Genomic DNA, 12,116 nt, shown 5'->3' with positions numbered 1-12,116 from the left:
TTCCTGTTTGTTTTTGGAAAATTAAAATCAGCAGGATTCTGCAAATGCTTTGGTTGTTTTCACTGACGTTACATTTCATCACTCTTGGTATATCATCTTTATCTGTATATTTCCAAACATATGCTATCAGTTATATCAAAAGTATGGAATTCAACACGTTTGGTTAACAGTGTATTTTTTTTTTAGCTGAGAAATACCAGTGCTCACTGAAAACAGCATGATTTCTTTCAGTTTTCATTGAGTAAGTGGTGGTTCTTCACTAACATAACAACAAATGCGTTGGATCCTTTACCCACTCGGAGGCAGAAGATATCCACATCATGTGTTCACACACAATTGCTGACACATCATCTTTTAGTTTCTGTGGGTAACGTGTTAGCAGCCAGTTGCCTGTACAGGTCATCCAAGTCACACAAAGCTGCATTATGCTTAACTTTGCCAATTGAAAACTATAATTCCAGTATTCACTTTCCTTTCCGCTCTCTTGATCTCCACCAGCTCTCCCAAGAAGTCGTTTTTCTTATGTATGAAGAGCTCTGGCCCAATTTTAATGTGTACAATTTACATTCCTTAAAGAGCTTCAAATTGAATTATTATGGCATCCCCATCAGAGCAAACTAGCAATTTTTTAATAATTAAATAATTACTGCTGATGATCTGCATGTAATTCCAAATTCATCTTGGCACTAATCCACTGCAAATGTTTACTGAAGAGGAACAAGGAATAAAGACAACAAACCTACAAACCTTAAAATATTCTAGTCCTCTTCTCCGCATCTAACAAAGTAATTTTTGGCTCTGTTGGCTCAATTGCAAATGAGTCTTCTTCACACAGAGTAGAGTGAAACTTCAAATGTAGTCTAGAAAGTCAGGTTTGGGCGTTTTATTGGCACATACAACTCACCACTTAAAAAAATTAAAAAAGTTAATGGTAGAAGAATCAAAGTGTTATTCATTTTGACACAGTAAAAAAAAGACGAACAACTGTTCTCAGGTAACAGTGTTGAGTTGGCTACTTCATTTAGGACAGCAATTATATAAAATCACACATATATATAAAAAAACATGTAACAAAAATGTGCTGACATTCTGTAAAACTGCTCATGAACTGATTTGGTTATTCACTGAACATTGTACATAACAGAAACTCAGCAATTCTGCAGACTGATTCATCCACTGCAATTCCTTTGGGTCCAAATGATTTCTTCGTGAATGTGACTTTTACACCTGACATTTCAAAACAGGTTAAAAATGTTTATTTCACAAGGATGCTATGTTCTAGAAAAACTAACGACCACAACTCATGGTACCTCATTACACATTATGTGGTAGGAAGTGTGACATTTATCAGCAATACTTCACCCAAAGTCTGTCTTTTAAATGTGTCTTTTCATTTTGCATTTCATATAGACAAGACAAATTTCAGGTAAAGATATGAGTGTACAGGTACCAGGTATAATTTAATCCTCACTTACAATCTTTAAGATAGAAGCAATTTACTTCCAACAAGAGGTGAGATATCAGATGACAGCAGTGGAACAAAGACAATAAAGGTTCAAAAGGTACACAAACATTAAGGAGGGATGAAAGAGTAGCATTAAAATGATGACAGAGCATCCTGAAACAGGCAACAGCCAACAGACAAAAAAGAGAAAGGAAAAACTGAGGTCAGCTGACATGGCTCGATTAGGTTTCCAGTATGTGTTAAAGAGTTCACAACACCACACTTTATGATTTTGGGGCAGACCACAGCAAATAAAATGCTCATATCAAGAGGAAATGACCACACTGTACCATCTGATTTACTCTAGGAGACTTCCGACGGGACGAATACATAAAAGCACAGTGAACAGGTCCAATAAACAAATATCAATTACACTTTGTACATGAAGTGCTTTGCCAGACAAAAGAATAAATGAGATCGAGACCCACACATTCTACTGAATCTTTGAATTAATTATGGGCTAAAGAAAAGAAAAGAATTTGAGAATGAGGACCATCAGATGCTGAATCACCACTACATGACTCACATCCTATTCATTTCACTCATCCTGTTTTTGTTTTTTTTACTTCAGACAATTCACTTTACAGAGATGCAACGTTTAACAATTGAATCTATGTCACAATACTATAAAAATTTCAAATGCCACCTGAGCCCCATCTCAGATTTCTGCTATGATGGCAACAGCACTGAGTCTTGTAGCAGTCACAATGCCATATCATTTGAGGATTATTACAAACCACACAATTGTTGGGATAGGTTGAAATTATTATGATTCAGACTCAAAAAGGAACAAACGATTGAAATTGATTCTGAATTAAGTGCACGCAGAGACCAAAACTAATTTTTCCAAACAAACAAACAAACAAAAAAAAAAGCATGAGATCATGTAGTCGCATGTGCTAGGTTTTGAAAGTCATGTTTTATGGATCAGTGTATCTACAGCTATTTGATTCACTACTACATACTACTCATTATATTCTGTGGTTTCCTTCATTTTGGTCTTGAGTGTGCTAAAGGAATTTAGGATGATTCAGATACAACCTTATGAAATCCTAAAGTTATGGAGTCTATGACTCACCCACGGTCCGTGTTAAGTACTGAAAGTAAAAACCCCTCAGCTCCTTGGGAGGTTGGACCACTGTGACTTCTACATGTAAATGATCTCTGGGGTTTTCTCTTCATTTTATTTGTTCAGGGGTATCTACAGCCTCAACAACTTAAGAAATAAAAAATAAAAATAAAATCTTAGAATTGCTTTGGCAGCATGTTAATGGTCGAGACAGAGACAAATAGTAAATAGTTTTTCATATTGGGTTGTACCAGCTTTTCATAAATCCATAAATAAAATCTTTTTAAATGTTTACCAACTATAACTAGTGTGAAAAAGGCAAGTGTAGAAACACGTGACAATTGCTTGGAAAGCTGCTCGGTTCAAAATGGCTGACTACCAAGTATGACCAGATTTAACAAAGAAGAAGCCTCACAACTCTCAGCCAATCATTCAGTTGTATCAGTGTTTTATGTTGGTAAATTGTAGTAGTTTTCGTGTCGCTTTGAATGAGTCGAAAAGATCTGAGTATGCTAATGTCTTTTATTCACCTAGTTTAACAACAAATATCTGCATAAGGATCAGTTTATGTTGCACAATTAAATTTAGTAATGTGAGTATGTGAGTATGTTATCTAAGCTAAATATGAAGTTACAAAGAGCTGGTACAACCAATAGCAGTCGATCTCTATAACTAAGTTTTTGCCATAATTGCATGTCGTATTAAACTCATCGTAGCCAACAGATAAACTACCAGACTACTGAACGCTGCAAATGGCAACCTACCAAGATCAAGTCTCATGATTGGTTTCAATGCTGTTACTTAACAGGACAGGCTCAGAGCCACTACTTCAAGAGTAATTTGTAGTGGAGCTGAGTGGCCTGTCATCTAATACTTCAAAGATTAAACACAAAACAGCTTCACAATCTTTTGACAGCTTTAGAGCAACGGTAATAACAGAACCGTAATTGCAAGATTAGATAAGCTTACAGGTGCCTAATAAAAGATAAGCCTTCATTTTGGCCTTTAAAGGTGTGGTTTCATTGCAGTGTAATTCCATCACCCCCTACCTTAAGACAAGGTCTGCAAAGTTAGTACAACAATAAATTCACAGCAATTTTCAACCAGGAATGAGTGAGGGGAATTTGGTTTCCCCACTTCTAAAAGCATCCCATTCTTCTTAGAAACTTCAGTACCCACAACTCTGTTCAACAGATCCTCATGGAAGGTCATTATCCAGTGACCGTTTGAATGATGACTAATAATCATGTCAACAATAATAAATAAATATGTAGAGACACAGGAATTGAAAGACAAAATGAAAGTAGTGGAAGGCACCATCCTGCCAGAGAAAAGGTGAAGGAATGGATGGAGAGATGATGTAACCGTTACTTTTACATGTGTCATTTTGCGTTCTCGTCAGGAGACACAAAGCCACAGGAGTACATTGACTTCATTGTCTTTATGGATCAGGAATAGTTTCTGACTTGTTTCAAAGTCTGAAATAGAAGCAGTTCTTTTCTATCCTTAATTTTGCTTTTTTCTAGTAGCCACCAATTTAATGAAGTTATTGGCCGCTTTTTTGAGTCAGTGAAGCAAACGAATTGTAAAAATTCAGTCATTGTAGTGCTTTTTTCCTGCTATAGTCATCAGCCATCACACGCTGCATTTCAACCATTATACTGCTGCTGATAGCGACGGTTCAACTCGCGGAGCTCCTTTTCTCGCACCCGCCGAGCTTTGTTGGATTTGGTGGAGCGGCTGGAGCGCGTGGACTGGGCTGACTTGGTGCTGTGGCAGCGTGAAGATGCCCGCTTCAGAAGGTTCTGGGATATACAGCGCTGTAGGTTCTTCATGGAGGAAGATGCGGCCATGCTGACGATCCAGGGGTGCTTGAGGGCCTGGCCGGCTGTGAGCCGCTCACTGGGGTCCACTGTCAGAATTCGTTCCACAAAGTCTTTGGCCAGGTTGGACACACTGGGCCATGGCTATAGATGGGACAGAGGTGAGAAAAGACAGTGAATAAGAAGTTGAATAGACTGGAATCCTAAAGTCAGAGCTCTACATGAACTAATTCAGTGGTATCACATTGCAATCATTTTTGGAAAAGATGGATTGTTAATGTTTGAGGTTGTGCCTCTTCCTGCTATGACTTCAAAATCGACAATGCATAAGAAAATCCATGAAGGCAACAGAGGAATACAAAAAAAACAGGAACAAAAAGTAATAATAATAATAAAGTAACTAATTATGAGAAACCAACTATTTCTGAGAATAAATTAGATCAAAATAGACAAAAAAATTTGAACCATTAAAAAATAAATAAATAAATCACATCATGTGAACTCCTTTCTTCTAATTTGAATCTACAATATATGATTGTTCATTTCCAAAGGTTAAGCTGCTGAGCATTAGATGGCTGTCCTTGACTGAAAAGTAATAATCCTCAATATGTTTCAGATATTGGAGGTTTCACATTTGCACGTCACTGAGCTGGTTTGCATATTGGCCCATAATTGGCTTCCAGATGTGATGACACAAAATTACAAAGTATGTGTGTTAAACTTTTGTTTGTGTTAGACTTTTGCCAAACATCCACATGAAGGTGAAAAACATTTTTGACTTGTGTTTGGCTGATAGACACAAGAGGGCAGCAGAGCAATATAAAGCTCACAGCACATTGCGCTTTCAACAGTTATGGTGTGAGGTGCGCATTTTTTTTTTTTTTTTTTTTTTTTTAGTATTAACAGTCTTCTGGACTCCTACTACTGTCAGAGTAAGTAATGGTTTGAATTTGATGTGGCTTTGCTTTAATCTGTGCAAACATTTTGCATGAACAGCCTGCATGTTCCTACAAGATCCAATGTAAAATAAAATCTTTTCGAGCAAATATTTTTGACAGCTGCTGCTGCCTCTGTCCAAGACATTGACTTTGGTACAAGTAACTGGTAGTGAGTCAAACCCTACCCCCTACTTAGACAGAAACACACATACACACACACAATGTCCTGCTTGGCAACTAGCTGCGTTTTCAGTTTCCCAGTAGACAACTAACACCCTCCCCTCCCTTCCCACAGCAGGTAAATCACCAGTGTTGGCTTAAGATACATGACACATATATGACCCTCAGACACACATTTCTCCCACACTTACAACAATGTCCAGGCTGTGATTCATTCTTGGACTGTAGCTGTAAATGTGAACATTATTTATTACTGTAAGGCACATGTCCCCACGGGAAATGCAACGAGACAGTCTGCTCCACCTCACCTCCTACTCTTATATACCCACATGACAGCATTTTTTTCAAACTAACTGTAAAAAAAACGGATGTCTACAGTCAATTGAGAAATGAGGGTTAACATACTGCATCTGACCATAAAGACAAAATAATTTTTTTTAATGGCATGAATAGTTCGAAACATCACTTATGAGTCCACAATATCACAACAGGACATATTTAACATATTGTGTTTATGGCATGAGTGTGAGTGGTTGTTCATCTGTCTGTCTCTGTGTGTTGGCCCTGCAATGGACTAGCGACCTGTCCGGGGTGACCCTGCCCTCACCGAATGTGGGCTGGGATTGTCTCCAGCAACCCCCGCGACCCAGAAATGGATACGCAGTAAAAGACAAATAAATGAACAAATGTTTATGGCATTATTTGGATCAGCAGAGCTGAAGACAGGAAACACAGGGATGGGAGGAAGGGGCGTGACGTACAACATACTGCCAAACGGTTAACTTAACCACTAGGCCACTGGATACCTCAAACAAAGCATTTTCTCCAAAAAGTGCCCCTTGCACCAGGAAAGGGTTGTACTGCTTTGTTGAGTAAACCCTATAATTCTACAATTACTTAACATTTACACAGTAATTTTGTGTGTAGATGATACTTTCAAACTGATTGTTTTGACTCCAAATCCAAAGATATTCCATTACCAAAGATGCAAAAAACAGGGAAAGGCAGCAAATCCTCACAACTGAGAACCTGCAAAGGTTCACATAGCTATATCATGTACAGAAGGAGACTAGCATGCAATACCATAATATGCATACCTGAAATTTCACCCCATTTTGTTGACAGTAATGTGCCAAAAATACATCACAAATGTAAGGAAGAAGACTGCAAGCTAGCAGTACACGTAAACAATAGAGAACTGCAACCATTTCTTAAAATCAAAAAAACATGGCATTGTTTGTATACAAGAAATTCTACACAGCTGGGTTTTCCCCTCAAAGAGAGGCTTTAGAAAGTGTTTTTGTGGAACGTCTTCAGCCTTAAAAAGGGTATTTGTTTTTTTGTTTTTTTTAATTGGCATGGTAGTGTATTACTCAACAATTGTTCTGCATACCTATTTGTTTGAAAAAAAGAGGAAAAAGGACATTATGTGGTGGTGTTTTGAGTTTGATCGGAAATATCAGCTGGCAAGGGATTTTGCTAGTTAGAAACATTAACTCTGATAAGTACGGTGAAATCCAATCAATAAGTCTTAAAATTCTATGGATGTTAACAAAAGCCCCCTCACTGCCCCCAACCACCAGCCTCCATGGGGAACCAAACAGCACCTAACCTTGACTGGGCATATTTAAAGGTTGTATAATTTGCTTTATACTTATAACATTATAAAGCTCAGATTTGCTGAAGGACAATAACATGCTGCAGTAGCTTGGATTGTTGCTTGAAGATGGATTTTCAGTGTTTATGTCAGCAGCAATCTCATTTTAAAATGCTGTTAGGCCAAATCATCATTTTTCACTGTCTCTCTCATGCTTTTTGGTCAAAAATTATGATAGATAACCTTTATGGGAATGATTTTTGCAAATACACCCTTATACTAAGTTTTTGCTATAATGAAACTTGGCAGTTTTTGGGACAATTAAAGCCGTAAGCTCAAGGCAATTCCCAGTGAATTAATCCTAGAAATGCCTCATAGTACACTCCAATGAGCTCATTTTACCAATCTCGAAAACAACTCCCTCGACAAAACTTATTTTCATCCAGCAGCTCTTACTTACTATTTGCAGACTTCAGCTAAAATACAGGTTTCATGGAAGTGATTACAACTGTCAAAGACATGACCTTATTTTACCTGTCAGACAGTTGAAAAGTTAAAATCTGGACTCATTCCTGAAACTACATATTCACATCAGTGTCTGTCCTGTTTTATACAGGCTTTGAATGAACTAAATAAAGGCATTAAATATTGTTATAGGCAGCATATCAACTTGTGAATTATAGCAAAAAAATGTGTTTTACGATGTTGCTGGAATTTTGAGCATTAAAAATCAAATTGGCTCACTTTTGCGTCCAAGTAGAAATTTCTGCCCAATTTGATTTTTTAAAAAATTACAAATTCCTCAGATATTTCACAAAACTACGTTTACAAAAATAGCACAGACGTTGTCACTGGCGTGGAGCACAAAAACTGAGATGATTCAACTGCTTCTTGATATGAAACCACTCAGCTATATTTTGCGCTGGAGTTGCTGTATGTGGGGCAAACATTAACCAAGGGCCTCTTCAGTAAAGCTCACTGGCAACATAAGCATCCCACGCTATGAAACAAAGGAAGAGACAACTCAGCATTCTTCCAACTACATGCACAGATAGAGCAAAAATTATTGTGCAAACAGAAAGGGAGGGCATATTGACTTGGAGAAGACAAATAAATGAAAGTGAGTATGGTGAGGTAGAAGGTATACAACAGAGAAATGGCCATGAACTGCGAGGTGTTCACTGCAAAAGGTTAGGCGTGTGAAAAGGTCTGCGTTAAAACTATGTCACCACACAAGAAAAGCTGAACTTCTCGGAAATCTGTTGACAAAGCCTCATGTGGTGTGAGGAATGTAGCCCAAATATGGGTGAAGTCTGCTGGAGTGGTCTTGTGTGTATGTGAGAGAGGAAGACAGAGAGAAGTGTGACACAGCTCTAACGTCTCACCTCCCCAGAGAAGCTGTACTTCCCCTTGAGGATCTGTCGATAGAGCCTCATGCGGTTGTCGTCCTCGAAGGGCATGGTTCCGCTGAGCAGGATATATGATATCACCCCCAGTGCCCACATGTCTACTGCATTTGTATAGGGCTTCCTCACTAGGATCTCAGGAGCTATGTACTCAGGAGTGCCACAAGTGGTCTTCATCAGACACTCGTCACCCTTCTTCCTGCTGCTAGCCAAACCAAAGTCAGTGATGATGATCTTGGAATCGGCCCCGGGGTGGTAATAGAGCAGGTTCTCTGGCTTCAGATCTCTGTGAGTTATCCCTAACGTGTGGAGATACTTCACACCATCCAGCACCATTTGCAGCACTCGGGTAGCATCCCGCTCTGTGAAGGAACCACGGGCGATGATCCGGTCAAAGAGCTCTCCTCCAGTGGCAAGCTCCATCACCATGTAGACACGTTCTGCAGTCTCAAAGACCTCCATCAGCTGGATTATGTTGGTATGACGGACACGCCGAAGAACGCACAGCTCTGACTCGCACACCTCCCTCCCCTCCCGGTAACGGGTCTCTATCATCTTGATGGCGTACGGCTGCCGTGTGCTCTTGTGCTCTACACGAACAACGCGGCTAAAACTTCCTCGCCCTATTAGAGCTTTTATGTCATATTTGGCCGTGACCCGGGGATCAAACTTGGCTCGATATTTAGCCACCTTCTTCCGCTGAGGGTCCGACACTTCAGATGGGTCCTTGGGTGTCTGGGTGGATGCGGTGGGTGTGGCAGCTTGTGCCTGTGCTGGATATGGTGAGGTGGAGTCCACCTTGTCACCACCCCCTCCACCAGCCCCACCCATCTTACTTCCAGTACCATCCCCTCGTATGAAGTGCTTAAAGATATCAGTCTGAGGGGGCTGCAGGGGATCAACCTGAAAGAGATTAACACAGTTAATAACAGAAGGAGAGTGCAAATAAAAGTAGAACAATAACAAGATTAAACAACTAACAGATGTAAAAACATCTATAAAGATGCTAAGATAGTCTGCACAGAATGTACAGTGTGAAAAGCATGACAGCAGAGCATGGGCATCAGCCTCAAAGTTAGATGTGCACACAACAGGATTAGCTCATTTAATCATAATTTTTTTAACTGTCAATTATTTTTGTCTTTCTGTCTCCATCTTCTCAAAAAGGCGATTTGCCATTTTGTCTGTTTTAAGTTAGAAATTGCAATGTGTTGATTTGAAAAAAAAAAAAAACCAACAAAAAACTCAAAGACATTTTAAGAGGTTAAATTGGGCCTGAGGAAAATGACAGGTCCTTTTAAAAGATTTCAGAGACAACATAATTAACAAAAAAAAAAACTAATCACTGCCTGTGGCAATATTATATACTGACCTTTTTGACCAGGTCCAAATGAACATCCCCTGGAGGCTCAGGGAGGACCTTACTGTTCCTGCACCCCATCACATCACCTTGGGCCACTGCCCAGCCAGCCACACAGGCCACCAGGAGCCCTGCCTCATCACAGCAACAGCTGATTCAACACACTCAGGGCATCCAACATCCAGGCTATATCCACACTGAGACAGAGGGCTCATGAATAAAGCTGATTACACCCATTCAAGTTCCAATGAGCTGGCATCAGCAGTCACAGGTCATGAATACAGCCAATACATCCACTTAAGTCCAGCTTAACAATCAAAGAGTTCATGAATGCATTTTGGCAAGCATGCTGTGTCTCTTGACTTCACCACCCAGTGATTTTTCATTGGCTGTCTCTTTGTTATAGTACTTCTTTATAAACTTGTGCTGTCGAGTCGTGTACACACACAGTCAGGTAACACTGTCAGCAGCCAGGGGGTACCTCAGGCCCCTTAATGAAGCTAACAGGCACCCATCTCACGTGAAAATGTGGCTAAAATTACATGAGCTGAGTTATAATCGATGCTCACTGCAAAAATTGACCAAGGGATGGGAGGGAGTGTTGCACCAAGGCTCTTTCAACCAGGTTTAAGTCGGGGGTACATTTATAAGAAATGCAACGTCATCTTCAGGGTTCGTGCAGAGCATCCAGAGAAAATTAAATCATCAACTGTGCTTGAATCCATTGGGAGAAGCAGTGTTGGCAGCTGCCATGGCAGAGATAAAGTAGCTCCCCTGGAGAATCACGCGCTGGACTGCAACAGAGGGACGGCTGAAATGCAGAACGCAGAGTGAAATACGAAACTTTAGTGATCATGGTTAGGCTCACTAAATACATGGGTACTATGTCTGTGTTTAAGCCGAACGCTGCCATGACAGGAACAGCCCTCTCACATTCAACAGAAGCTATGACCTAAACAATTTTACTGAAGTTAAAAACCTTTTATTTTGTTTGCATAAAAGAGTTGTATGAGGAGGTCATGTTGTGAAACCTCCAACTTAAACACAATAACAGCTATCTAAACATGTTTCGAAATAGCCAAGAAAACAAGGGGGATGCTTTGGCTTTGTAAGACACAACTGCAGCGTTACAGATGGCCACTTACAATGCGAGTGCCCATGCTACAAAAATCTGCTTGATATACCTTTAGAAGTCAAATGTAAAGTAAATCTATCATCTTACATTAATGCTTACTTAAAAACAGACATAATCCCAACAAATGGAGTCTAAACATACAGTGGAACTAACTATAAATGAAGAGAGACCCCATGAAAGTAAATGAATATGAGAAAGTTAATGCACAGCTGCATTAAAAACGACCAGGCTTTTCTCATGTCAGTATTTTTGTTGTTGTTTGTTTGTTTGTTTGTTTTTGTTGTTTTAACATTTGTTGTAACAACTTGGACCGTTACACACGACAACACAGTAAAACATAAAGACTGACAACAACAACAACAAACTTTTAACAACTAAACCTTACAGCAGAGACAAAAGTGAAGTAACGAGTCTCACCTCATAACTTCTCCCGAAGACAGCGACGCGTGCTAACTAGCCTGCTAGCGGCTGGGCAGGACTCGCAGCTCGGCCAAAGCCAGCCTCCTCACCCCACTCTCACTCAGCTGAGCTCTCCATTTTCACCCCGTCCTCTCCAAACTTTACTCCCGAAAACCAACGAGCCGAGTCCTCGGCTTCCCTCCGGGACATCTTTTTCCTTTTTTAGAGACGACTCCGGAGTTTCCCGTAGTTTTTCTTTTTTTTCTCTCTCTCTCTCTCCTTCTTCTTCTTCTTCTTCTTCCTTTTTCTTTTTAGGGAGATGTTTCAAAGTTTGGAGGAACTTGTATGATCCTCCCCCACCCCCTTAGAAAAAATAAAAATAAAAATAAAAATAAATAAATAAACCATGCTAGGTGGCCCCGTCGGTGTTTTTCGACCCTCACCACCGTCCCGTCGTCAGGGAGACGTCAAGCGACGTAACGTGACGCAAGGTTTCCTGTCTGAATTTTCAAAATACAACAGTTTCTTTTATTTTATTCATGTGTCTTTATTTATTTTATTTGTTTGGTTGTTCATTCATTCGTTTTTTAATGCAATCTATTTATTTCTTTATTTAATTTCCTTTTGCTTTTATCCTTGGAGATGCATGTGTGAAATTGTGTCACGATGAGCAGATAAATTTTTTAGTTTTGGACATAAAAAAAA

General features: G+C 39.6%; 1 protein-coding gene across 1 annotated transcript; it reads right to left on the bottom strand.

The window, feature by feature from the left end:
• Positions 1-1,240: 1,240 nt before the first annotated feature.
• Positions 1,241-11,860, bottom strand: pskh1 (protein serine kinase H1). Its single transcript, XM_029523654.1, has 4 exons — positions 11,430-11,860; positions 9,890-10,688; positions 8,497-9,420; positions 1,241-4,540 (listed from the first exon to the last, which is right to left on the bottom strand). Exons 2-4 carry the CDS (start codon positions 9,956-9,958, stop codon positions 4,223-4,225), a joined length of 1,311 nt encoding a protein of 436 aa, XP_029379514.1. The 5' UTR covers positions 9,959-10,688; positions 11,430-11,860; the 3' UTR covers positions 1,241-4,222.
• Between the last annotated feature and the right edge of the window lie 256 nt (positions 11,861-12,116).

Source organism: Echeneis naucrates, chromosome 16, assembly GCF_900963305.1.
Source record: "Echeneis naucrates chromosome 16, fEcheNa1.1, whole genome shotgun sequence".
Classification (NCBI taxonomy): Eukaryota; Metazoa; Chordata; class Actinopteri; order Carangiformes; family Echeneidae; genus Echeneis; species Echeneis naucrates.
This window is presented reverse-complemented; position numbering and strand designations above follow the sequence as displayed.

Excerpts from the sequence above, each read along its gene's own strand:
- pskh1 (XM_029523654.1), bottom strand. The coding sequence starts at position 9,958 with ATGGGGTGCAGGAACAGTAAGGTCCTCCCTGAGCCTCCAGGGGATGTT. Across the intron at positions 9,421-9,889 it reads ATTTGGACCTGGTCAAAAAG|GTTGATCCCCTGCAGCCCCC; the intron begins GTCAGTATATAA and ends AATCTCTTTCAG. Across the intron at positions 4,541-8,496 it reads AGTACAGCTTCTCTGGGGAG|CCATGGCCCAGTGTGTCCAA; the intron begins GTGAGACGTTAG and ends TCCCATCTATAG.